At 37.1% G+C, this 26,892-nt stretch overlaps 1 protein-coding gene across 3 annotated transcripts in view; it reads left to right on the forward strand.

Moving 5' to 3' along the window:
• Positions 1-26,892, forward strand: part of SLC38A11 (solute carrier family 38 member 11) — a 70,794-nt gene that overhangs the window by 19,674 nt on the left and 24,228 nt on the right. For all 3 annotated transcript variants that reach the window (XM_027866081.1, XM_027866080.1, XM_027866082.1), the window contains 2 exons: positions 3,126-3,232; positions 7,294-7,373. In XM_027866081.1, the coding sequence (XP_027721882.1) occupies positions 3,126-3,232; positions 7,294-7,373 (187 nt within the window). The remainder of the gene's footprint in view (positions 1-3,125; positions 3,233-7,293; positions 7,374-26,892) is intronic.

A 26,892-nucleotide genomic window follows, 5' to 3' on the forward strand; every position in this document is an offset into this window, starting at 1 on the left:
AATTATTATCTCATTTGATCTTCACAACCACCGTGGGAGGTAGGAGCCAATATTATTCCCATTTTACAGATGAGGAAACTGATGCAAACGGAGGTTAAGTAACTTGCCCAGGGTCATATAGCTAGTGTCTGAAGTCACATTTGAACTCAGGCTTTCCTGATTCTAGGCCCAGCATTCTATCCACACTATTTAAATGCCATGTTAAGGAGGTAGAATTTTGAACAGCTATGAATCAATGTAAACTAGGGCCCATCAGACTCAATTATACATTAGAAAGATTAATTTGGCACTTGTAGGAACGACTGATTGAAGAAAGGAGAGATTAGAAGCAAGGAGACAGGTTTGATGAAGCCTTGAATTAGGTTGGTGGTCATGAAAGTGAAGATAAGGGATGTATGTGAGACTCTGTGTGGGGGGGGGGGGGGGATGGTGGGGTGGCAATGGACAAGTAAAGGATAAAAGATGACTGCTTCGTGAACAAAGCTGGGTAATCAGGATGATGGTACCCTCCACAGAAAGGGGCAAGTTTAGGGGAGGTCAGGTAACTTGGGAGTTGGAGAGAGATAAGGGGTTTCATTTTGTGCATGTTGATTTTGAGGTGTATATTGGGCATCTAAGTAGCAAGGAGGTAGTTAGAGATGTGGGCTTGGAGCTCACTATTCCTCTCAGTGCAGCCTATGATCATCAAATCAGTTTTTGGGCTGTAAGACTATTGCCTCCTAATGACATTGCAATAGAACCAAAAGAAAAAAAAAGGTCATTTTTAGATAAATGTGTCTAGCCCCTCTTCTCTCCATTCTCTACTTGTGCACTTGATTCTTTGAATCCAAGTGTAAGACTTTACTGTTATAGCTATTAAATTTTACCTTATTAGATTCAGACCTTTGTTCTAGCCTTTTTCAATCAAAAGACCATTCAAGAGGCTTAAAATGAGAAGTATAGATCATATATGAGTATAACGTTAGTGTCACCAAAATGTGTAACACAAAATACCTAAATATACTTTGAAGGATTTTATGGCTTTCTTGGATCATAGACTTTCCATCCCCTTTCACACTTCCCCCTCTCCCCAAGCTGAGATCACAGTATTATAAGTGAAAATCTTATTAGAAGGAAGAAAACAAAACAGATGCTTGCAAAAACAACTATTAGCCCTGAGGAGTTATTAAATTTTAAATCCCCTATGTCGATTAGAGTCTTCAATATAAGGGTTTCCCTGGAAGAGCCCTTCTTCACAATGACAAATCCTATTGTCTTTGTTTGACCTACTGCTCCAACTGGTCAAATTTGAGGTAGGAAATGGTGGCCTTTCTACCCTCCCTCACTTTGTCTACATCTTTGTCCCTGTCTCTGATTCTCTGTCTCCCTGTTTCTTTCTGTGTCTTCCCTCCTCCCCTTTCCCTCTCACTTTACCCCTTTCATATTCTCTAGCTCAGTAGTATGACTGTCTGGCAAGTTTTTTCCAGGGCATCCAACTCGATATAAAATAAAAGCCAGTCATCCGAACCCCCTCACCTCTTAGATTGCAAAACTCCCCTCCCTTCTTCATCTTTTTCTTCTCCAGCAGCCATCACTTAATGGTGTCCCACCCATTGGCATGCATATCTGCTAATAGATACCTCCTACCTGTTCCCAATTACTTAAACAGGAGAGGACGAAGGAAGGAAAACAGATGCCAACACCTTTTTCCCTAGTCAACTGTCCTGTATGAAAAGAAACACAGGATCATGGAGCTTCTCCAGGGATCAAATGAAATAGCAGTATAGATGTTTCTAGAAGTGCAGAGAAGAAAATTAATCCTAATCTCATAAAGAATGATAATATAAAAAGGTCATCTTATTTCTTGAAAGCATTTATTCAATTCCCTTCTCATTGTTTCTGTCTCAAAGCCAGCCATACAACTAAAAGAAAAATTAAACTCCTTTTAGATTTAAAAAGCATCATCGCTATCATAATATCAAAGTGATTCCCATGTTTTCAGGACACAACAATATTGTTGTGTGGTTGTTATCTCATGAAGTTCTGCTATAGCTACTTCAGGACTATACGTTTATTTTTTCCCAGGCAGGATGTAAAGATATAAAGGTGGTGCATTCCATGGTCTAACTGTTTCTTGTTTTAAAATGAGATAAAGTTAAAAAACTTATCCCACTTTGGTTTGAAATATTAGGACATTTTAACTAGAGACTTAGCCTTAAGGTACTTTGGTATGTACATTTGTAGTTTTATATGTTTGATGTGCTTTCCCAAGAATTATTTCTTCCTAAAATATTTGTGATGTGACTTATATTTTAATATAATGATCTTTTAAAAAATGAGTGACAGTATATTATAGTGGCTAGAAGAGTAGTCTTAGAGTAAAAAGATCCAGGTACAATGGAAAGAATCTTACTTGACTTTGTGACCTGGGACAAATTACTTAGGCTCCCTCGGCCACAGTTTTCTCTGTCATAAAAATGAAAGGGTTGAGGTAGCCCTTCCCGCTGTGGATCTATGGTGCTATTATCCTATTACCTAGGGTTCAAGTTCTGCCTCTGCCATATATGTGTATGTGTATGCATATGTGTACATAGATATGTGTGTATACACACACACATATAGATGTGTATATGTATATGTACACATACATTATGTGTGTATATATACACATATACATGCATGCATATACATACACACATATATATGAGATATGTGACCCTGGATGTCTCTTAAACTCTCAATTGCCCCCCCTCCCCAACTTTCTAAAACCATCCATTGGAGACATGGTGGAATTATGAAATCACAGATCTGGAAAAGAAAAATGTATTCTGTGGCTTGAATTTATGCTCTGCACGAGAGGCAGTATAGCAAAGTGGCTATGGAGCTTGTCTGGGAGTCCAGAAGATCTGGGCTCAAGTCCTATGTCTGACACATACTGGCTGTGGGATCCAGCCAGGGTTGCCCCAGGCAACTCTCTAACACTCTCAGCTGCAGAGAAAGTACCAGCTCACTTTGGGAGAGGAAATTCCTGACACCAGGAAAATCACAGGTCTGGTCAAAAAAAATTTTTAAGTTGTGTATAATTATATATATGTGCTCTCATTATCTATACCTCTAAATGTGTAATAATCTTCTTTGTATTTTAGTTGATCCTGGTAACTTTTTCATTGGCCGCCACTTCATTATTGGGCTCTCCACAGTTGCCTTTTCCCTTCCTTTATCCCTGTACCGTGACATAGCAAAGCTGGGAAAGGTAATCTCTACAATTAAAATAGAAGCAGAAATGTTCCTTGTCAACTGAATCAATTGTGCCAAATCACAGTCTTCATTGCAGAGTTCTTAATTGTAGTGCTTTCCTGCAAAGCCGAATGATTTATGATTATCCTAAAGCAAACTGTAGTTGAATCATTAGATTGGTCTTTAAGGATCAGTGATTAAATATCACATCACAGTGTGAACCAAATGCGCCCTTTCTTTTTCTTGTTAAAAGCAGGTACTATTCCAAGTCACAAGCTTTGTATCTTAAGAGCAAAAAACGAAAAAGGACTCTATATAATATAATATATAACATATATCCATATATAATGTACATGCAAGTAGGATTTATTAAAATGTATTTTCCAGCCTTTTTAGGTAGCTAAAACAATATCCAGATTTAAATCTGTGGCATTAGTAGCAAAAATTCAGCATAGTATATCAATTAAATTTCAGCATCTTTTATCAGGAAAGTTATCATCAAGTCACAACTGAGATAATGCATTTAGTTATTGGTATTACATTTCGAGAAAGACAGACATGCTAGAGCACATCCAGAGAAGAGTGAGAAGAAAGGTGAAACTGAAAAACATTCCCAATCAGATAAGATTGGCTGGGGAGGGGAGGGGAGAGGGAAAAGGGGAAGAGGACAAACTCAGATTTAATCAGCTTTATCTCAGAGAACGGAACAAGGAAAAATAAATTTTAAAAAATTGCAGAGGAAATCTTAACAATTAGGGCCATGTAGAAGTGAAATGAGCTACCTCAGGAAGTAATGGCTTCCCTCTACTAGGATCCAAAGCAAAAGCTAGGCAACAACTTGTCGAAGTCTGTGCTCTATGACCTCACATGCATAATCAAAATCAAATTGTTTGTCTTCTCAAGGAGGTGGGATGGTAGAAGGCAGGGAAAAAATTTGAAATTCAAAATTTTTAAAAATAATTGTTAAAAAATTTCACAGGTAATTGAGAGATACATAATGAAATAAAAATAATTTTAAAAAATTAAGTATATGCTATTACAGATTTAGTTAGACCAGATAGCCTCTGAGGTCCCTTACAACTCTTAGATTCTATAATTCTTTTTTGGTCCATTTCTACCATAATAAAATATAATTGATTACTAAGTACTATCCATTTGTTGCTAACATCTTTTGTCAGGTTTGATAAATTTTTAAATTATTATTACTGCAAATAATAATAATAATAATAATAGCTACCATATTGGGCTTCAAGTTTGCAAAGTATTTTAATCTGGTAAATGCCTGGTCTCTGTCCTCGTAAGAATTATCAACTCTGCACTTCACAATAAAGGTGCAACTGTAGCCTTTATTTATTACTGTACTTTTATTCAAGTATGACTCTTGGAGCATACTTCTTGTTGAACTGGACATATTTGCATTAAGTGTTGTGCTCAGTGTGAAGTAACAAGGAAGAAAAGAACCCACTGGATTTGGAGTCAGAGAAGCTGGGCTCCAATCCCAGTTCGGCCACTTACTACTTGGGTAACCTTTGGCAAGTCCCTTAACCTCTGGGCCTCAGTTTCCTCATTTATAAAATGATTGTGTCGGATTAGTTGAACTCTAAAGTCTCTTCCAGCTCTAAATCTATGACCCTGCTAACCTAACGGCAAACATGATGATGAGAAGTGAAAACTTGTCATTCATCAGGAATTTCCTTGTAATTTCTTAGTAATCCAATCAATTTTAAACTTTGCTTCTCTATGGTACATTCACAGTTATAGGGATATGTATGCAACATAGAGCTAGGCTAATGATAGGGCAGCTAGGTGGCACAGTGGATAGTGTGCTAGGCCCAGAGTCAGGAAAACCTAAGATCAAATCCAGCTGCAGACGGCATTCAGCAAGTCATTTAACACTGTTTGCCTCAGTTTCCTTGTCTATAAAACAAGCTGGAGAAGGAAATGGTAAACCATTCCAGTATCTTTGCCAAGAAAACTCCAAATGGAGTTGGGAAGAGTTGGACGTGACCAAAACAACTGAACAACAACAAATGAGGTTCCATCCTCTTTCTCCCAGACTTTCCCCCTGAAATACCCAGGTTTTGTCCAAAGTATCATTTTGCTTGAATTATCTAGATCATTACAACAGTTTTTCACTTAATAGTAGGAATATAAACATAGCCTGCCTGGCTGTATTTGTCATTTGCTTCATTTCATTCTGGTTTTTTCTCATCTATATGCTTTTATATTGTAGAAAAAGGCAGGAGAATTAAAAGGAGAACCTTCCCACTGTATTTGATATTTTTAACATTCTTTTTGCTTTTCCCTTTAATGTCAATAAATCAACAGACTTTTATTAAATGCCTACTATGTTCCTCTGTGCCTATTATGCCAGAAAAATACAATGAGTGAAATAATTCCTACTAGAGAGGAGCCTACATTCTATTTTTTATTTGATATATACAAAAACTAAGGGAAAACTGTCAATAAGGCAAATCATTCAAGAGTCCTCAAATGCCAGGAAATCAAAAGAATTCCTGGCAGAAGTGCATACATCTGGCCCATTAGGCCACTCTGCTACCCTGACAGAAGAAAGTGGCCAGGAAGTATCAGCTAGAGAGCTGGTCTTGAAGCTAAGATGACATGGGTACATGTCCCACTTTTACAGATACTACCTGTACAATCACGTGCAAGTCACTTAACTGCCCAGTGCTCTAAAGTCAGAAGTAGCAGAGCAGGCACTGAACTGTACTGTAGAGGGAGTTTTCTCAACAGGGAATATCTTAAGCTGTTAAAATCACAGATCCAATCTCTATTCCTAGCCCTTATAGGCAGGGGTGTGCTGATAAAGGTTTAATGACTGACTATCCTAAAAAAAAAAAATTATACCTGTTAGACTTTTAAGTTTAATATGCATTATTAACATTTTCTCCATAATAACTTTCTTAAGTCAAAACAGTCAATGAAACAGTAAATCAAGCCCTGATTTGTAGTGTTTGCCAATTAATTACATTGAAAATTTAACAATCAGCACCTGAGAGATGGCTTGAGTTGACTCCAGCACACCCCTGTTTATAGCAGAAGTGAGATGTTTTTTCTATTAGGAACTACCAACTAAAAGAAAAAAAATATTAATCAAAGATCAGATGCATTTCTTAAAAAGATTTTCTCTCTCCATACATCTACGAGAAAACATACAAATTTTTTATAAACCAGCTTTTAGAATTAAGAACAGAAAAAATGAAATATGCACATCTATTTTATGTAATTTATATACATTTAGCATATACAATTTAAATTTAATATTAGTACTGTGATATAACAATTAAAAGAGAAATGAAAAAGAAAAAGAAGGAATGAGGAAGAAAAGGGCACAGAGAGAGAAAGAGTCTGCAGACAAAGAGCCAGAAAAATAGGCACACAGACACAGACACAGAAAAACAAACCCAGAAATATAAATAGAAACATCCACACAAATACAGACACAGACAAGGAGTCATACCAATTACCAACTTACAGCTGTCCATCAAAATCCACTAACAGCTTGCAAATCTGGTTGTGGTTTTGCAGAAGCAGCTGTATATGGTGATATCATTACTCAGTACCTACCCAGTGGACTGGATAAAAAAATACGTAGTCAACAAATCTTTATTTTCTAATAATTTCTAATTTATTTTCTAATATATGTTAGGCATTGAACTGAGTGTTGGGGGATACAAAGAAGGGCAAATAAACAAATAAATGGATATATAGATAAATAAGTAGATAAATAAGTGAATAAATAAAACTCCAATCCCTGCTCTCAAGGAGCTCACAGTCTAATGGGGGAGGTAACATGCAAAAATGACTGACAAACAAGATATCTACAAGATAAATTAGAACTTTAGAGGGGAGCCACAAGCATTAAGTCAAAGCTCAAATCTGACCTGTAGGCCGGAGTTTCCCTATCCTTATCTATAGCAATAAATAGAATTAACAAGTGATTCTCAGTGTATTAAGCAATCAGAAAAGCCAAATCTGGTTAAAGGAATAAGGCAAGATTAAAATGAAAGTATCTTTATCAATAAACTGATGACACTTTTGTATTTTCTCTTGCAGGCATCCCTTATTTCTGCAGTTTTAACTGCAGTGATCCTGATATTTGTAATTGTTAGAGTATTCACCCTAGGTCCATACATGTAAGTTATTTTTGTTATTAATTTGATCTTGAACTTAGAGTCACCATATATGTGTCAAATACTGAAACAACATATATATTAAAGAGGGTTGTATGGTAGCTGTGTGAATGTGGCCAAGTTACTTCATGCTTGGTGGAATGGGGATAGAGTGTTAGACTTGGACTCAAGAAGACCTTTGTTCAAATCTGGCCTCAGACACTCACTAGCTGTGTTACCCTGGACAAGTCATTTAACCTCTCTGCATCTAACTTTCTCCATCTATAAAATGGAGATGATACTTACCTCACTTACATATGTATCTCACGCACCTATACATACCTACCTCACAAGGGTCTCATAAGGATTAAATAGATACCACATGTAAAGAGCTTTGCAAAGTTAAAATGCTCTCTAAATGCTAGCTATCATTATTTTCCTCACCTGTAAAATGTGGGTACTAATACTTATACTACCTATCTCACAAGATTGTTCTGAGAAAGGAGGAAGGAAGGAAGGATTTATTAAGTGCCTACTATGTGCTAGGCACTGTGCTAAGCACTTTACAAATATCTTATTTGATTTTCCCAACAACCCTGGGAGAAAGATGCTATTGTTTTTATATAGTTGAGGAAAGTGAGGTAGGCAATGTTAAATGATTTGCCCAGAGTCACACAGCTAGTAAGTATTTAAGGCCGAATGTGAACTCTGGTCTTCCTAACTTGAAGCCCAGCACTCTATTGACTGCATAGATATTCTAGAGAGAGTGAAGAGAAGGCACTTAATAAAGCCATAGGGTTGAAATAATTTTAGAAAACACTTTGTAAACTCTAAAGAACTATGTAGATTGAGCTGTTATCATCATATTCTTCATCATTATCTTCATTGTTTACCAGAGTGGAAAGAAAATCACAAATGATCTTTTCTGTTGAAATTCGTATTGCTGGCAGGATTAAAATTATGGGTCATTGTAATTTTAAGAGAAGGCCCTGAGCAGTGACTTTAGTCTCTTGGAATAATAATTCTTAAAGGTGGGGAGCAAAGAAACCATGGAACCAAGTAGCAGGAGATGGAGGAAACTTCTGTTTCTCCTCCATAAAAGTCTTCATTTATGATAGCAAAAGGAACATCAGAAATATACTTAATTATTTCTAGGATATCTCCTTCCAAAAAACTCAAGTCCTTTTATCTAACTTCATTTCAGTTACTAAATTTAAATTTCAACATCTTAGGAAAGGAAATAAAAGAAGATAAAGACATTGGGCAACTTCAACCAAACAGGACCTTGTTTATCTAGTGGTGACACCAGAGATTTAGTGAAAATGTATCCCAAACTCTAATTAATAAATACCATTTTATCTTAATCTACTATGATTAGACAAGTCACGAGATTTTATTAAGCTGTGTTTAAGAACCAGAAAACATTAGTTCAAGGGTATAGCTGAATGAAACTTAGTTTGCTTCAGGGATGTGTATATCATCATTTGTATATCATCTGTGGTCTATGGATGTACTTGTTCAGTCTTCAATATTTGATGATTCATCAAAGCAGATATTCCTTCCATCAGTGAAGACAGCAGCCCAGCTTTGCCTTCTTGCATTGTGTGATTCTTATCTGTGTTCTTCTACAGAACCTTCCCAGTGGATTCACTCAATGTACCTACAAGCCTTCCTCTAGGTCTTTCGACATGTTAAGAATATGAGTGGAGCACTTGGCCTGTCCATCTGCTGCTCCTTGCTTATTTCACATGACTGATCCATTTTCATTTCCATTCAGACATTCCTTCCAGGGGGCGGCAAACTATGCTGTGGACCACGACAGCCCATTTTTGTATGGTTTGTGAGCTGAGTGTTTTTTTACACTTTTAAATAAAATTTTAATGTACTTAAAAATGTCAAAAACCATTCTTAGTTTGTGGGCCATACAAAAATAGTCCATTGTTGGCCAGTCTCTGCCTTATGCCACTTCTCTAGCATAGGTCATTACTAAAAATGTGCAGAAGAATATTTGCACTGACCACAAGTCTCTCAATTTCCCTTTAAGACACTCTTGACTTTGAGTTCTTGAAAACTGTAATATTATAAGATTCTAAACCATAAATAGCCATGACTGAGAAAAATTTCTATTGAAAATATGAATCTTTACTCTAAGGAGTGGCTTATGATCACTAAAAAACATTGTGGCTCTTCCTCCTGTTCACATCTGTGTCCAACTCATCCATCCACAACGTCAATCCCAAACATAGGCAGTGATGCACGAACTGCCCTGGAGTGACCATCTAACTGCATGTTTTAGTCTAGATGGAAAGCATTTGTTATCCAATTCATTTTTCTTCTATGAGTCTTTTGAATAATCATAGCTCTCACCTAAGGAGAGGAAAGGAGGAAGGGAAAAAGCATTCATTAACGCCTACTTATGCCAGGCACTATGTTAAGTACTTTATAAATATCTCATTTGATCCTCACAACCCTGCAAGATACATGATGCTATTATCCCCATTTTATAGTTGAAGAAATTGAGGTAGATGGAGATTAAATGACATGACAACAGCCATCCAGCTAGTAAGTACTTGAGGTTGGATTTAAACTCGTCTTCCTGACTCTAGGCCCAGTGATCTATCCCCTGAGTTACTGTTGTTCAGTTGCGTCTGACTCCTTGTGACCTCATGGACCAGACTTTTCATGGGGTTTTCTTGGCGAAGATACTGGAGTGGTTTGCCATTTCCTTCTCTAGTGGATTAAGGCAAACAGAAGTTAAGTGACTTGCCCAGGGTCATACTGCTAATAAGTGTCTGAGGCTAAATTTTAATTCAGGTCTTCCTCACACCTGGTCCAGCACTTAATCCACTATGTCATCTAGCTGCCTGCTGAGCCACCTACATGCTTCCCATTATAGGAGACCATATAATAATCTGGAGTTTGAATCAATTAACACAATGCCACACATAAACTAAAACATCTGGAAGACCTTATTGTCTATGGGGAATCCCACCACCTTTTGGACCTTGTGCAAGACATCCTCTATAACTGTGGTAAAAATTCTGGGCAAGAACATTTCTCCTGTTTTATTTCTTGCTTATTAATATTAATAATCAGTGGGTCAAAATTATCTGTGGTTGCGTATGTCAAAGAAGTTTGTCTAATCTTAATATACACAAGAGACTTCTTATTGGAAGAGAGCATTTAAGACTTTGTTTTGTTATACAGTTAAATGCTTTCTGGCAATCACCAATTGAGAACACAACAAAATCTTGTATTCACTGTACCTTTCAGTCAATATTTGTGTGGCTATAAAAATATGATGTGGTATAGGGAATCATTTGCAAAAGCCTGCCTATCCTCCTCTCAAATTTTTTTTTCGGGATACCCTTAATAATTGGCATATTTTCAAATTTCAGAGAAACTTTCACTTTTGATATTTTCTCTATTCTAAAGGAAACTGTGTGAAATGGATTAGGAAATTATCTAGCAGCCAATCCTTCAAAAACCCCCTCAAAAATTATTTTTATATTGACTCATTAGATTTTTGTTCTGTAAAATCACTTAATTTTGTAATTATGTTTACAGCAGGCTTCTCCTTGGTTTTAGTACCAATCACTTTAACACAAAATATATCAAGTTCATTTGGAAAGAAGTGTGAGCTAGTTGGCCTTTTTATTTAATAAATAAAAGGCTTTTATTTTTTAAGGCTACTTTTAAAAAAGTTCTAGTATGAGAAAGATATATGTTTTTATAGCCATTAATATTTTACATTTCAATAATGTTAGTCCATACTGTTCAATACAATGTTTTTATTTTCCATATATATTCAATATGATTTCTATTCCTGTATCTACATACATAGACACATTAAGGCAGAATAAACAACAATAATGATAACTTAATATGGCACTTTGGTGTCCAAAATTATTTGCCCATAAGAATCTTGTAAGGTGAGGCAGCCAGGTGGCACAGGGGATAGAGCACCGACCCTGGAGTCAGGAGGACCTGAGTTCAAATCCGGCCTCAGACACATAACACCTACTAGTTGTGTGACCCTGGGCAAGTCACTTAACCCCATTGCCTAGCCAAAAAGAAAGAAAAAAAAGAATCCTGTGAGGCAAATTGTACAATCATCACCTGCGTTATAAAATGGTGAGAGTTTATGTGACTTGTGAATAGTCACACAACTAGTAAAAATGGAAGCTGGGATTCAAACTCAGTTTTCCCAATTCCAGCTTCAGGGCTGTCCTATTATGCCCCGCCCCTACAAATTATGGTTTCATTATAATATTTCTTCCAAAAGATTAAATTATTTCATTCTGAAACATTGCCTCACAAAGATCCGTTCTTTAAACTGCCAAGAGGGGCAGGTAGATGATGCCGAGGATAGAGCACTGGTCTGGAGTCAGGAGGACCTGAGTCCTCAGACACTTGACACTTACTAGCTGTGTTACCCTGGGCAAGTCGTTTAATCCTGATTGCCTTGCAACAATAGCAACAACAACCAATAATAATAATAATAAACTGCCACAAAAGTTTTTGTTTATTTGGCAAGTATAACAGAATAGGCTGACATGAAGAAAAAAAAATAAAAATAATTCATTATTCATTCAATTAACATATGTTGAATACCTCCCAAGTACAGGACATTATGGGGGATACAAAGTTAAATAAGACATTGTCTCTGGCTGCCCTTAAGCCTGCAAATACATTTGTAACACTAGTGGCTGGTTCTTTCTCCTTTCTGTTCCTTCCTCTCCTCTAGAGGAGATGAATTTGAATCTCTCACCTAGGCCTCACCTATTTCCACCTTAATCTTTTCTCTTCTCACACTAGAGGCCAAAGATTTAATTAGCCACACTGTGTTCAAACAGCTATCTTACTTTTGGCCATAGGGCAATGAAATGTCCCTTAGGTCCACATGGCCCCTTTCTCTACTCTTTTATGGACTTGATTGGAGCAGACAAAAAAGTCATTAGGACTCTTCTAATTTAAAGTCTATATATCTAACTAATCCTTTATCTATATAAGTTTGATGAAGCAAAATCAAGATACAGGAAACATTTAGGTAAAAGAAGTGACCAGAATATATTACAATGTCTCTTACTGGATAAGCATGGGGAGGGGAATATGGAGAAAAAAAAAACCTTTGGGAATAACTTCCCATAGTCCTCAAAGAGGTGAGGACAATTGAAACCTTTGGTCTGAATCTTCTATTCCAAGAGAATTACAAAGACTGATGTCCTTTCTCTGATGGCTGTCACTTCTTATCTGAGATGATAACATCATAGATTTGGAGCTGGAAGAAACCTTAGGGGTCATTTCATCCAATCCCTTTATTTTGCAGATAAGGAATTCAGGCCTAGAATGGTTAAATGACTGACCCAAGGTCACACAGGTAGTAAGTAGCAGACCCTGAATTCTAATCCCAATCTTCTAATTCCAAATTCAGTGCTTTTTCACCTTAATATGCTGCCTCAATTAGACAAGATGTGTGTGTTGCCACTCATTGTTTAAATTTGGATCAAGTATTGAGTAATTTTTCAACAATTATCATTCTTCTTAGATACAAATGGTTGTGATCTCACTAATGTAATTACAATATAAGTTGTAACTTTTTCCATATTTTCTCATCCTATCCATCTTTTGTCCATGTCCTCCTATAAAGTCTCCTCAGGAGGTTCATGTAACATGCTGAGAAATCTTTCTCTACTTATCTTACCATTGTCTGACCACCCATGAGCACCTAGGCTTCCGTTTACTCTTACCACATGACTGTACTACATTCTTTTCCAGTCATATATCTCACTGACTGCATCCCTTATACCAATTCACTTGGGCAATTCTTGGTTGGTAAAGTATTGTAGCCTATTCATGGCCACTATGTGCCTCAACTTCAATTCTTTGGCAACTGCAGCATCCCTTCACTTACATCCATATAATATCAACAAAAAAAATTCAGTGTTAAAAAGATAGGCCTTTATTTTAGGGAAAAACGTGGCTTATTAAATGCAATTGCAATTTTCCAAAGGCAGTCTAACCTGCTCTCCTCCTTTTCAGTTCTGGGCCTAGTTCATTGTTCATATTCAATGTCTATCCAAGATATATGTACTAATAGATAGGTTGTCTATCCACCTGTATATCTTGTTCTGAAGAATAAACATTCTTCTTCCATTTGGATTTTCCTGGGCTGATAATTAAGCCTAATTTTTTTTTTTTAGTAAAATAAATCTCACTTAGGAGGCTATCCAATATTTCAGCATCACATGCAATTAGCACAATTTTACCTACTACTAGGATTATCTAGAGGATTTCATTCAATAATAAATATTTACAGAGTACCTACTATGTGCAAGGCACTCTGCCAGTTCTATGGGGTATTTAAAGATTGATCCTACAAAGTTCCCACCTTCAAGGAACTCATAAGCTAATAATACGTTATGTAGCAATGTACAGTACACAAAAAACTTCATATATATTATCTCATTGGTTCTTTACAATAAGCTTATAGGGTAATTAGTGAAAGTATTACTATTTTCCTATTAGATATGAGTAATTGAGGTTAAATAACTTAACACTTTTCAGGTAGCAAGTGGATGGGAAGGCAAATCCAAAAACGTTTCCAGTTGTCTCTCAGTAGAGGAACTGTATGTACAAATAACTATAACAGATAAACAAGATAGTACATGATATCTACTGTAAGAGAGGGGAGTTACAGGAATCCAGAGATGTGGGGAATTGTTTCCAGTTGGGGTGACCAGGTATTACTTCATGGAAATATCATGTGATTGAGGCAGATCTTAAGTTACATGATTTTATTTTGTGGCCAAATAGCTGATTGGTTCATATGGCAATGAAATTCAGCAACTTTATGATTATTCTTACTCTAACAAATGGTAAGGTTCACCTGAGCATATGAAACTTTTCTAATAATTGGAATTATGCGTTTAGTATTTTCAGAATTTAGATGTTAAAAGAAGGGTGTTTTTAGATACCATGCAGCTTCTCATTTCTGTTTGAATAAGATTGTAAATAACCTTCTGTTTATCTTGATAGATGAACAGGCTTATCACAGAACATGTTTGGAGGTTGGCATGGTAGCTAGTGGGGTTGACTTCTTGCTGAAAATATGACAACTGTGAATGCTCATGATCCATAAAACATGAGCCCTTCAGTGCTCTGTGTGTGTGTTTTGCCTCATTTTGCTTCAGATGGATGATCAAGAAAACTGTTCTCTCAATGAGTTTCTAAAGTGGGTATTTGAAACAGATCTTGAAACACACTATAAAAAAAAGGTGGGGGAAGTCTACAGTAGCTGCTGATGTTGACCTTGTTACTATGGAAACACATTTTTAGCAGCAGTGTTTTAAAAATAAAGCACACAATTCAAGTTCCTCTTCCATAGTGCCATAAATTCTACTTTTTGACATAATTTCAATTATTTACAGTCCAGGGGCTTTGGGATTCTCTGAGACATAATGTTAGTTTTGTTTTATACTTTTAACCATTTGTGTTCTAAAAATTTTAAATGGTAGGGCAGTTTAATTGTTTTACAGAAACTCAGCTACCATACCAAAGCAATAGCAAAGAAATCCTTTTTTCTCTGATGCTTTGCCTGCAAGAATCAAAGGCATCTTCAACCAAAGATACTTTCATCATAAAAACCTTCATTTTACCTCTTTTCAAAATCCTTACTTTTGTTTGTTCACCCATTTTTACAAATGCAAATCAATCGAGGTACTACTATGTAATTTTCACTCATGATAAAAATTATGTTACAACAAAATACTCAGTTGTGTACCCTTTGCATGTCTCCTTTATTACAATACTATAATCCCATTAAATTTCTAAGCATGACTTGTGATGCTTATACCCACTTCCTCAAATGTGAATGTGGATTTAGATTTCCATACCATTAATTTGAACTTTATTTGGTAGACAACATGGAGTCATGGTAAGAGGATTAACAATTCTTTGAAAAAAACTGACCAAATTGCTGTAATTGTGAAATACTCTTTTATATAAAATTGCAGTGATATGACAAAGAATACTAGAAATGGAGCCATTTTCATTGTAGTAAAATTCAGTGATAAATCTGGTGAAATGATCCTCTTATTAGATCCTTTGAGTAAGTCTAGCCAGAGATTTCACAGCACAGACAATGCCTAAAATGGAGCCATCAAGTAAAATAATTTTTTCATCATTCACATGATGGTAATCAAAATATGGACAAGATGACCACCACCTCAAGCTTTAAGAAAAACTTTAAAGAAATTCTTTTTAGAGAATAAGAAAAATTTTAAGATCATACCGGCAAGGACCATGCTGGAAATAATGTTTTTCAATGTGTCCACTTAAAAGGCTTTTTATTCAACTTTATATATGAATGAATGTAACTCATGCTGAGGGTCCTTCAGTTGACTATAGTCATCTGTTGTTGTTGCTTTTCTGGAAAGGTCCATAGTTTAGAACATGAAGGAGAGATATATGATAATTCAAGTGGAGAGATCAATTCAATGTTTTCAATAGAAGTATGAACAGAAAACCAATTTTCATGTTTAAAATAGTATTAGTGGGGGGCAGCTAGGTGGCGCAGTGGATAGAGCACCGGCCCTGAAGTCAGGAGGACTTGAGTTCAAATCCGGCCTCAGACCAAACACTTGACACGTACTAGCTGTGTGACCTTGGGCAAGTCACTTAACCCCAGTTGCCTTACCAAAAAAAGAAATAAAAAAAGAAAATAGTATTAGTGGTCCATCCCTTTGGGTTCAAGGGGAAGCTATGGAGCAGCCAAGGTATAAAGCTTAAGTACTCTCTACAAAGTCATAACTTCTATTTACAAAGAAATCATATTTCTTTTGGTTTGCCGAATCTGTGAATTACATCTAGATATTCGCTAATTGTGTTGCTAATACAGGATCTTCTATCAAAGCATGTGGGAAGAGGGAAATGTTTTTGTTTTTCTGTTTTTAAATCAACTAATTTGACTGAAAGCATTATTTTAAAAAGGAAATCTCAATGGGTTTTGTCAAGGCTGACCTTGAATATTTTTGTCACCTTAACAATCACCAAATTATTTCTAAAATGTAATTTCCCCCCACTTCTCACACTTAGGCAGTATATTGCATATACAGAGCCTCAAATACTTTTGTATCATAAAATCATAATCTCAGAGTCTGAAGGCACCTCAGAGGCCATCTAAACCATTCCATATCTCATTAAAAATCACCTTTATCACCAAGTGGTGTTGAATCTTTTGCTTAGAGACCTCCATTGAAGAGGAACCTCCAGTCACCTAAGGTGGCCTATTCTACTTTTGGACGGCTTTCATTTTAAGAAGGATTCTCCTTGATATTAAGGTTAAATTTGCCCTGACAGCTTTCTTGCAGTACTTCTGGTTTTGCTCTTCAGGTCCAAATGAAATAAGCCAATTTCTTGTCGACATGACAGTCCTTCTATAAGGTATTTATCATGTTTCCCCTAGGTCTTTTTTCTCAGGGCCAAACATCCCAGTTGCTTAAATAGTGCTTCATATGGCATAATGTTGAGGATCTTTCCCATGTCCTTGGTCATCCTCCTCTAAACATTTTAGCTTTTCAATATCCTTCCTATAATATGGAGCCCAAAAGTAAACACAATATTCAAAAATGGGTTCTATCCAGGTCAAGGTACAAGGGAACGACCATGTGTCAAACTTGCATCCATGTTCAGTTGTATCTTTGGAGTTTTGACTTTTGTGGTAGTAGGCTGGCTCTATTGCTGATCATCACTCACTTAGATGCTAATCATTCCCCTATTTCAGAGATTCCAATGACATGACAGCAATGGCTCTATTTAGGTGGATTTTCTCACTTTTCTTGACTTATATGTCCATCTTCAAAACAAAAACAAAAACAAGAAAATCTTCACGTGCTATCCTCCCAGGATACAGAGACTAACTCTTCTTGGAAACGGGATGCTTACAATATTACAGAAAAAAAAGTTTTATTTAAAAGGAACAAAAATAGAAGCTCCTGAATGAACCCCAATATAAATCACTTCAAAATCACTTTCAGTCTCAAATACAAAGATTCCTTCAAACCTCCATGAGTCTTGTCTTCACTGCCATGTGTTCCTCTCTGCAGGTAGCTCTTAGCTCTATGGTATGGTTGGTTTCCTCTACAGCTCTCATTGCTCTTGGCATGTAGCTCAAGGTATTGCTTTTTACTGCTTCCATAGGGGGATCCTTGAAGAAGTCTTGTTTTCAAACTCTAAAGGGAGCACAACTGTCTTCCAGCAAAACAATGAAAAATGGATGAATTCTCTGTCATTTTCTGCAATTTCCATTGACCAGGCTGTGTATGGAGTGGGCTGAAGGGATGGGGGTGGGGGTCGGGGTGGGGAAGGATCTTCAAGAGTTCTTATTATCCACCATATAGTTCTCCCTATAGTTCATCAATCATTCTTGACTAGACCTGGAACATGCTCTTATTGAGGATACTCCCTTAGTCATGGTTTCTGTCAGATTCTGTTCACATAGATATCGATCCCAGAAAAGGATCTGCTGTTAAATTCCAGTTTCTTGAAAGTCTCTGAATTCCTAATTAATTTATGTAATTATGAAATGAGGGCAGGTACTCCCAGTTTTCAAAATCCTTTTTGAACTATTCTGTGGCCTGAGACCAATTCATATTTCTCTTGGAGGCTTTGGATGTAGGAGCTTTGACTTTGTTATTCTCTTGTGAGTGTGTGTTTTGATGTTTCTTGTCTCCATAGTAGCTTTCTGTGGTCAGAATTGTTTTCTGTTATTTGCTCATTTTCTTAGTTCATTTCTTGACTTTTAACTTTTTGTTAAAGTAGGGCTCTGCTTCTAGGGTGGAGGGCACACTGTCCTAAGCTTCAGGGGTTTTATGCATCTGTTTTCAGAGATACTTCTAGGGACTTGTAACTTTTCCGTTCTTCCAAGGTGGTATGATCTAAGGAGAGGTGTTTACTACTCTCCTGGTCTGTGCTTTGATCTGTGAGTGACCACAAGCACTCTTTTTTGCCCTGGAAATGTGAGAAGGATCCCCCCTCCTCTGTGGCTGCAAGCTCTGGTGTGCTAGTACTCCTCCTTGCCCTCGGACTGCCACCCAGCTCCGAGTATAGGCAAAACAACAGAGTCCTGCCTCAGTGCTAGCAAAGAGATCCCTGTAATCTCCTTGTGACCAGTTGTTCGACCCCCTTACCATCTGTGGGCTGAGAACTCCAGAAGCAACTGCTGCCACTACAATTCAGTGGCTCCCAAGGTCTGCTCCTGGTTTGTTGGGGACAGGGCTGTGCTGGCATGGCCTGCTCTAGACTGTGCTTAACTCCCACCCAGGTGTGACAGACCTTTCCTGCTGACCTTCTAAGTCAGCTTTGACTGGAAAATTTTTTCATCCCATCCTTTTGTGGATTCTGCTGTTCTAAAAATTGTTTTATGGCCTTATAAGGGGTTTGGGAGAGAGCTCAGGTGAATTGCTGCCTTTTCTCCATCATCTTGGCTTTGCCCCCTCCCCCAACCTTTAGCATTTCCTAAGAAAAGAGGATAGATATGAGACATGACATGAAGGTAGAATCAGTTAGAGCTGACAACTTATTGGATAGAGAAGGATGGATAAAAATGAAGAGTTGAGAATGACTCCTCAGTTTCAAACCTGGGTGGTTGGATAAACACTGGTGCTCCCAACTAAAGCAGGTAAAATTAGGAGGAAGAGTAGATTTGGCGGAGGGAAGATGAATTTTGTTTTTGATAGTGTTGTGTTGGAGATGTCTAGTAGACAGTTGGGGATGCTGCAGCCTATTTATTCCCACCAATGTGTTTCTCCAGTGCCCTTTGGGTGGATTGTCCTACCAAATGATATTTCTTCATTGCTTGGCTCCCCCATTTGTGAAATGGTATGTAGTATCTGAATGTTCATTTAAATGAAATCATTCTTCAAGTATTATCAAATTATAAAGGAACATAAGTGGTCTAGGTTTATCAAAAAGTCATGAGAAAAATGCCTCATTTTAAACACAAAGTGAAGAAAATGTCTTGTCCTAAGGAGAAGTCTGGACATTAGTGGGGGTAAAAGTCTCAGTTATGTAATTCCCTTCTTTTTCTTTAAAAGAACACTTGCATTATTGTTGCTATCTGACAGTCCTTGCTTTTTACATGATTTAGAGAAAAATAAAAATGATGTGTCAGTAAAAGATCAGGATAAAGTAGGATAAACCTTGCTCTGTTTTCCTGCAAATTTTAATGTCATTTCCCCCTTTGATTCTTGATTTAAAAAAAAACACAACTAAGTGAAGTTGAGATGGAAAGGATGAAGCACAGAAACAATGAGTTAGGTGTAGGGGTGATAGTATAAGTAAACTTTATAGAAGAATTCCTTCCTGAACAATTGTATATGCTCATCTAAACACTGATTGCCCAGGACAGATTGAACAAGAAGTATGGGGGAGGTGGGAAGTAGTCAGCTGATACAAATGGTGATTGCAAAGCCAGATAAGAGAATGGGTTCAGAAAGTGAGGAGAGGTTTGTCTGTATCGTTAATGGCTTGTAATGTGACAGGAAATGGAGAGCTCTGTTTACACACCAGCCAAAGCACTTAATTCCAGGGATGTGTCTGGTTAAAGAGGTTAATGCATGATGTCCTCTTGCCAATAACAGAGTCCCTGCAGAGATTGTGTGCTTTGGAAAGTGTCTGTGTTTAGCAGAAAACGTTTGGAACAATGCCATGGAGAGATGTAACATTTGATCGCCTGATGTGGAGGCAAAATGTTCCAATGATAAGGAACGACCCTGCAGCATGTTTGCATAGGCTTGTGATCGCTGTAACTATCTTAGGATGCTAGATCTAGAGTGGGAAGAAATCTCAGAGGCCACGTGGTCCAACCCCCTCCTCTCTGTTTCCTATCACTTTATCTTATCACTGCTCAGCTGTTCAGAAATAAGAAGGTTCTCTTGCAGAACTGGATGCACTATGTGCAAAGTGGGTATTTTTAGTTAAAATTGCCATGAATTTAGTCCAAGCACTTTCTCCTTGCCCCTAAAATATTCCTTTATATTTGTAATTAAAAATGTGTGTGTGTGTGTGTGTGTGTGTGTTCCTATCTGTCAATCTATCTCTCTTGGTTTTAGGAGATAAGATGTTATTAATGTTGTGTGTATATGCATCTGTCTATCTGACTAGCTAGCTGTTTGTCTTGGTTTTAGGGGAAAACTTGTTGCTCTGTATTTGTGTGTGTGTGTGTGTGTGCATGTGTGTATGTGTGTGTGTGTTTCTGTTTGTGTTGATCTTAGGGGATGAGATGTTATTTCTGGCTTTTCTCTCTATCCTCTTTTAGGACATCCACTATGCCTTGAACTGAATAGACTCTGAAGCAAATGAAGTACCCTGAATGTAAATCCAGACCAGTTTGATCTCAGTGCCTAATCTCAAAAATATCCTCTATCCCCTCTCATATTACTTTTATTTATATTTACAAATTTTAATCTTTTGATAATAAATTATGAATGCATAGACTCTGAAGCAATTGGAGTAGGCACAGGTCTGTTTGGCCTCTGTGCCAAATCCTAAAAGCCTCCCAGCATCCTCTAGAACTTCTCCTATATTACTTTTATTTATTTACATTTATAAAATTTCATCTTCTGATAATAAATTTACTTCAGGGCTCAAGTACTGGTATAAGACTTTTAAAGCAGCAGAACTTAAATATAAAATTGTAAACCCTAGATTCCTTCAGGGAAATCAACTTTATGTTTTAAGTAAGTGTTGCTTCGTGCCCTAAAAGGAGAAAGGGAGCACAGCAACATTTTCTAGTTTGGAGTCCTTCAGAAGAGCATCAAATTAATAAATCTAGTTCTTTGTAGCTGGGGCTTAGAAACCTTCTGGAAAATAATATTAACTTTTGTAAATATTCCTGATAGTACAAAGAAAGAGCAGAGACCTCCAAGTTCAGAGCTCAAGCTCCTTAGATCTTTACTTTTTAAGGTCACTCTGTTAAATGGCATTTAGGGATGCTGCCATCTCTTAAATAGAGCACTGATATGTAAAGTATTTGTCTAAAATCTGTAATTTTCTAAGATAATAAATCTATCTATAATTTCCCCAAGAATTCTTTGACCATGTCATCAATGGCAATATTAAATAGGAAACTAATTCGACAGTTAGCAATATTCAGGCATAAAGGAGCTTAGAACATAAGAGCAGGGCATGGATATCCTCTGGGATTGCCAAACATACGCCAAATAAATATTTAAGAGCCCCACATGAAAGAAGCCAAGAACACTGGGTAGCCTATGACTTTTTTCAGGAAAGGAACATTAAGTATTCAAGAAATGAATGTTGAAAGAAAGATATTGTTAACAATTTGATCAGTGATAAAGTTTAAGGATTGTCTCTCATTACCATGCCCTAGGGTGAAATCTAAGAGAATTAAAGTGAACTCTACTATTATTGGAGTAGTAGTAACTCTTTGTTTCAATGCTAAAAGGGTGAAAAGGCAAAACATCAATAACTAACATAACTAAATAACATTTAAATTAGACCTTTTTTTGGTCTAAAGGATAGCAGGGTGACCATATATTAAAGATTACTTTTTCATAGTTTATCATTTGAATGTTTGGCTAAAATGGAATCTAGCTAGGTGAACAACTTTTCCTTCATCAGTTTGATTTCTAGGATTTCTCAGCTGTCTCCCTCTTTTGCTCATACATTCAGAGAGCTATTTGAATAGTCTTTTCACAGCAACATTCTGCATTTATCATATCAAATATACTATTCCACATGTGCTTACTGCAAAGCTATATTATGATGTGATAGTGACCCTCAGTTTTCTAAGACTCTGCAAGGAAAACCCAAGTTCTGGTAGGTTCTATCATTCTGAAGAGAGTTTGAGTGTTGACCTCGCAAAAAAAAGAGAGAGAGAATCTGCTTTCTAAAGCTAAGTATAGAGAGGTTCATCATCAGTAGGCTACCTACCCAGTGATGAATTCTTTGTCCATGGCAGCCCCTAAAGGAAAAAATACATTTCAAATGGGCCTCCGCCCTGTATAGTAGTGACAGTGGCAGGGTGGCATAGGATATAGTGGGAGTTAAGAATCTCAGTTTTTAGACCATCTTGGGATACCAACTATGTAATCCTTGTCCCACAACCAATAAGTAAACATACTATGAAAGGAAATAAATCATATCAATCTCAACATTTTTGACAAGAAGGAAATTATATCTAAATGGAAGGATATTTTACTGGCTCTCCCGAGAGATACAAGTAAAGGAATAGGAAGAATTTGGCCTAACTATCCACATAGTAAAAATCAAATGGATGAAGAATGACTGTTGCCCAAATTATGACATGCCAGTATTGAACTTACTGTGTGTGTGAAGAGGATGTATATACACACATGTGTGTGTATGAATTATAAATACTATAAATTAAGTGCACCCAGAGTTAAACAGGAGGAAAACAGGGTAGATTCCCCTTGGGAAATTGTAAAGCTCCTTTAATGACCCCAGTTTCTCCAAGAAACAAAGATTCATCCTTTTAATAGCAGTAGTCTACTGATGATATTGCTGTATGGCTGCAAATCATAGAATACTATAGTCTCCAAAGAATTAAAAACCACACAGAGTGAAATGTAGAGGGATGATAGGTGTGAGCAACTATAACACATAATGAAGAGAGAATTTTGGAGAACTAGAGTAATGGATATCATTAGGGAGATGTATACTTGAAAAATAACTTGGTGAGAAGAAGGAATAACAGTTGGACAGCCCAGTACTCACTTAGTATCCTAATGAAGTCTAAAGAAAAAAGAGTCCTCCAAGAGGGTAGGTGAACCTCCGATAAAGAGCTCATGGGAAGGAATGGACAGAAACACTTGATGAGCAGATATGAAGGGTTTGTGATCTGTTTTATTAGAGGAAATATCCAAATAGATAACAGGTGCACTTGAGGATTACCATAAGGCTGGGTTTGTAAGCAATCCACTGATAGATAGGCATGGGGAGATTCCAAGGTGCGGGATATTCTAGCTTCAGACTCTCAGAGAAGGACCAGGTTGCTCCGCACTAGTTGGGATCGCTGCAAAACCAAGTTGACAGATCCAATAATTATAACAGTTGGCGACTGCATAGATTTTACTCTACTGAACTGGCGGTTTTCTTGGTGTTGATGGCACGGCGGATGGAGCGCTGGGCCTGAAGTCAGGAAGACTCATCTCCCTGAGTTCAAATCTTGTTTCAGACATTTATTAGTTGTGTGACCTTAGCCAAGTGAGTCAACCCTTTTGCCACAGTTTCTCATCTATAAAATGAGCTAGAGGGGGAAATGACAAACCACTCCAGTATCTTTGCCGAGAAAACCCCAATGGGATCCTAAAGAGTCAGCCACGACCGAAATGACTGAATAACAAAAGCTCCCTTCTCTGATACAGATTATCCTCCATATTGTCTCATCCTATGCAGTTCTTGTCCATTCCTTCTCATAAGTCCTCCACACACATGGGAGACTATCCTCTTCTTTAAAAAAAGCAAACTTTTTTTTAGGATACCAGTGTATTCCAGTTCTATTTGTAGTTAATTGGTATCTATGTTTAAAATCTAAAAATGCAGTTGGTCTCCTTTCTCATAGGAAAAATAAAAAGTTTAGAGAATCACTTCTCTAATCCCCAGAGTATCAGGAACAATGAAGAATTCTTTTTAAAAAAATTTTTGAAGAAGAGCTTCCAGGCAAAAAGAAATAAGAAAAAAAATCTGAAAAAGCATAATGATATTTTGAGTTGTTTGTAATAGAAAAGGAAGGTGGAATCGTGTGACGCAGGAGAAGAGACTGACCATTAAAAAGAAAAACCCTTAGAGCTAAAGAATAATTAGCAGTGTCTTCTTCTAGTAAGGGGTAAGGTAATTGGATTTTCTGAAGAGAAAGCACCTGTTTTTCTTGCTGTGGATGCACAGGTGTTTACAGAAGAGAGATCGTCCTGTAAGGGACACCTCCTGCTGAGTCCTACCAAGGCAAAAATGGATAAAAGTCCATCCAACAAAAAGTCATCCAAAGAAAATGTCATCTGTTCTATTGTCCAGGATGTTCTCATTTCTTCTTCAAAGACAATAACTCCTACCAGACAGGTAGGTGACACAGTGGAGAGAGCTCTGGACCTGGCATCAGGAAGACCTGAGATCAAGTCCAGTCTCAGATACTTACTAGTTGTATGATCCTAGGAAAGTGACTTAACCTCTGTTTACCTCAGTTTCCTAATTTATAACAATGGGAATAATATCAACTTCTGCTTCCCAGGGTGGTTGTGAGTATCAAATGAGATAATATTTATAAAACACTTTGAAAACCTTAAAATGCTCCATAAATGCTAGCTATTATTATTATTATCATTATCTGATGCTATCTGCCCATCCTCAGCTATCCACACCTCTGTTGTAAAAGAGAAGAAGTTGGGAATGGGAGCTATCCATCAGTTACTGAGTGAAGAAACTACCTATTCCAATGTAGGTCAATGAATTCTACAACACAAAATTTTAGCTGCTTCTGAGATATTAAATAAATGACTTTTTCACAGTCATATGGCCTGTACATGTCAGAGTTGGTACTTGAACTCAGGTTTTTCCTTGCTTCAAGATTTGCTCTCTATCCACTTTACCATGCTGCCTCACAAGTGCAGTGAGTAAAAAAAGATTCGTAATATTTGTAACTTAGAAGGGATCTTGAAATCCAACTAGTCTAAGCCCCAGGTGATGAAATCTATCTAGAAGAATTTTAGTGACTTGCTATTACCTTCGTCCCCATGCCCCACTTTCTAGTGTACAGTATTAAGACTTGGAGCAACTCTGTGAACAACTTGTAGCTGATACTTACCCAAAGCATAATTGATAAGGTCTTTAAAATTGCCTATAAGTTTGTTGCATTGGGGAAAAAACCATACCCAACACTTCTTTCTCTTTCTCTGACCTTGGCCACATGAATTTTTCCTTGGCCATATGAATTGCGCCTCCCTCCTTCTCTTTCCCTGCTTTTACCCAAATTGGATAGAAACAGAAAGGAAGGCTTTGTTATTTTTGGATAATATAAAAGTCAAAAGGAGGAGGAGAATGGAAAGCTACCTCCCAATTTTTAAGTAAGTCCAAAGCTTTGCAAAGGTGATTTTTGTCAGAATTTTTCCATTGGAAAAGCAAAGGTTTCTAAGGCAGGCAGCTAATAGGGAGAGAAAACTCACTTCAAAGGCATTGGAAAGCCTGGAGATCTTTGAGTTTCGACAGTTGTCGGTTGGTTCTGGCAGAGCTGAGTCATGATTAGGAATGGAGACAAATTAAAGTGTGTGTGTGTGTGTGTGTGTGTGTGTGTGTGTGTGTGTGTGTGTGTATGCTGTCCCACTAATAGGGAAAGTTGACAGGTATGGTTATTTGTTCATTCTTAATACAGTGATGGAGGCAGCAGGTGGCAGCATCTCCCACTCAAAAATCTGTGGGCATTGAAGCAGGCTAATTAGTAGCAGGCAGTGGGCTGACATGCAGGCTTCCTTCTCTTTAAAGCTCTTCTGTGTCTGTGCTGGCCATTTCACTTTTCTGGAATGGTGGCCCATTAAGGTGGAGAGAAGCATAGTTTCCACCAGCTCAGGACAAAGAAAGTGCTTTCTAGCTCTACTCCAGCCCTGTTATGAAGACTAAACATGAAATTTGGTCCCTGCTTCCTCATCTGAGAACAGAATGGGGATCAGGGGATTTTAACCTGAGGCCTATGAACCTGTTTTTAAAAATATATATTTTGATAACCAGGGAATATAATTGGTTTCCTTTGCAATCCTATATATTTTGTTTCATGCATTTAAAAAAATTATTAAAAGCATTTAAAAGCAAGTGAAGTCCATAGACTTCATTTGACAAACATACATACACACATCAATAACCCCTAAATTAAATCATCTCTAAGGTACCATCCAAGTTTAACATTTTATGATTCTGTAAATCTATGTCATACAAGAAATGTATGATCAAAAAAGAAGATGGGTTGATAACATGGTAAGAGAGGGAGGGATAACATAAACATCCCATGTGCTCCACAAATATCTTAGAGATGCTAAGAGAAATTAAGGAAGATACCTGGTGTTTTGGGTTGATCTCCTGTAGTGAAATTATGAGAGGACTTGGAGAATTGTTGCACAGGATGGGCAGACATGGATAGTTTACAATCGATGTCATTAAGGACACAGAACCATTTGATCTTAAATATATAATCACTAAAATGTAAGCCACTTGAGGCTAGTAACTGTCTCATTTTTGTCTGCCAGCTCATGGCACAGTGTGTGAGACATGGGAGGCATTTAGTAAATGCTTATTCAGTGGATTGAATTGAATGACTATATAGAGAGAAATTTTGTCTTCAAAACTAATCTCTCTAGATCAAGGGGTTTTAATCCTTTTTTGTATCATAGATCCCTGGTGAAGCCTATGGACCTCTTTTCAGAATGTTTTTAAATGCATAAACTAAAATATATAGGATTACAAAGGAAATGAATTATATTGAAACCCATTTCTCAAAATATACAACAAGAATCAAGTT

Source organism: Vombatus ursinus, unplaced genomic scaffold (assembly GCF_900497805.2).
Source record: "Vombatus ursinus unplaced genomic scaffold, bare-nosed wombat genome assembly UNPS02014779.1, whole genome shotgun sequence".
Classification (NCBI taxonomy): domain Eukaryota; kingdom Metazoa; phylum Chordata; class Mammalia; order Diprotodontia; family Vombatidae; genus Vombatus; species Vombatus ursinus.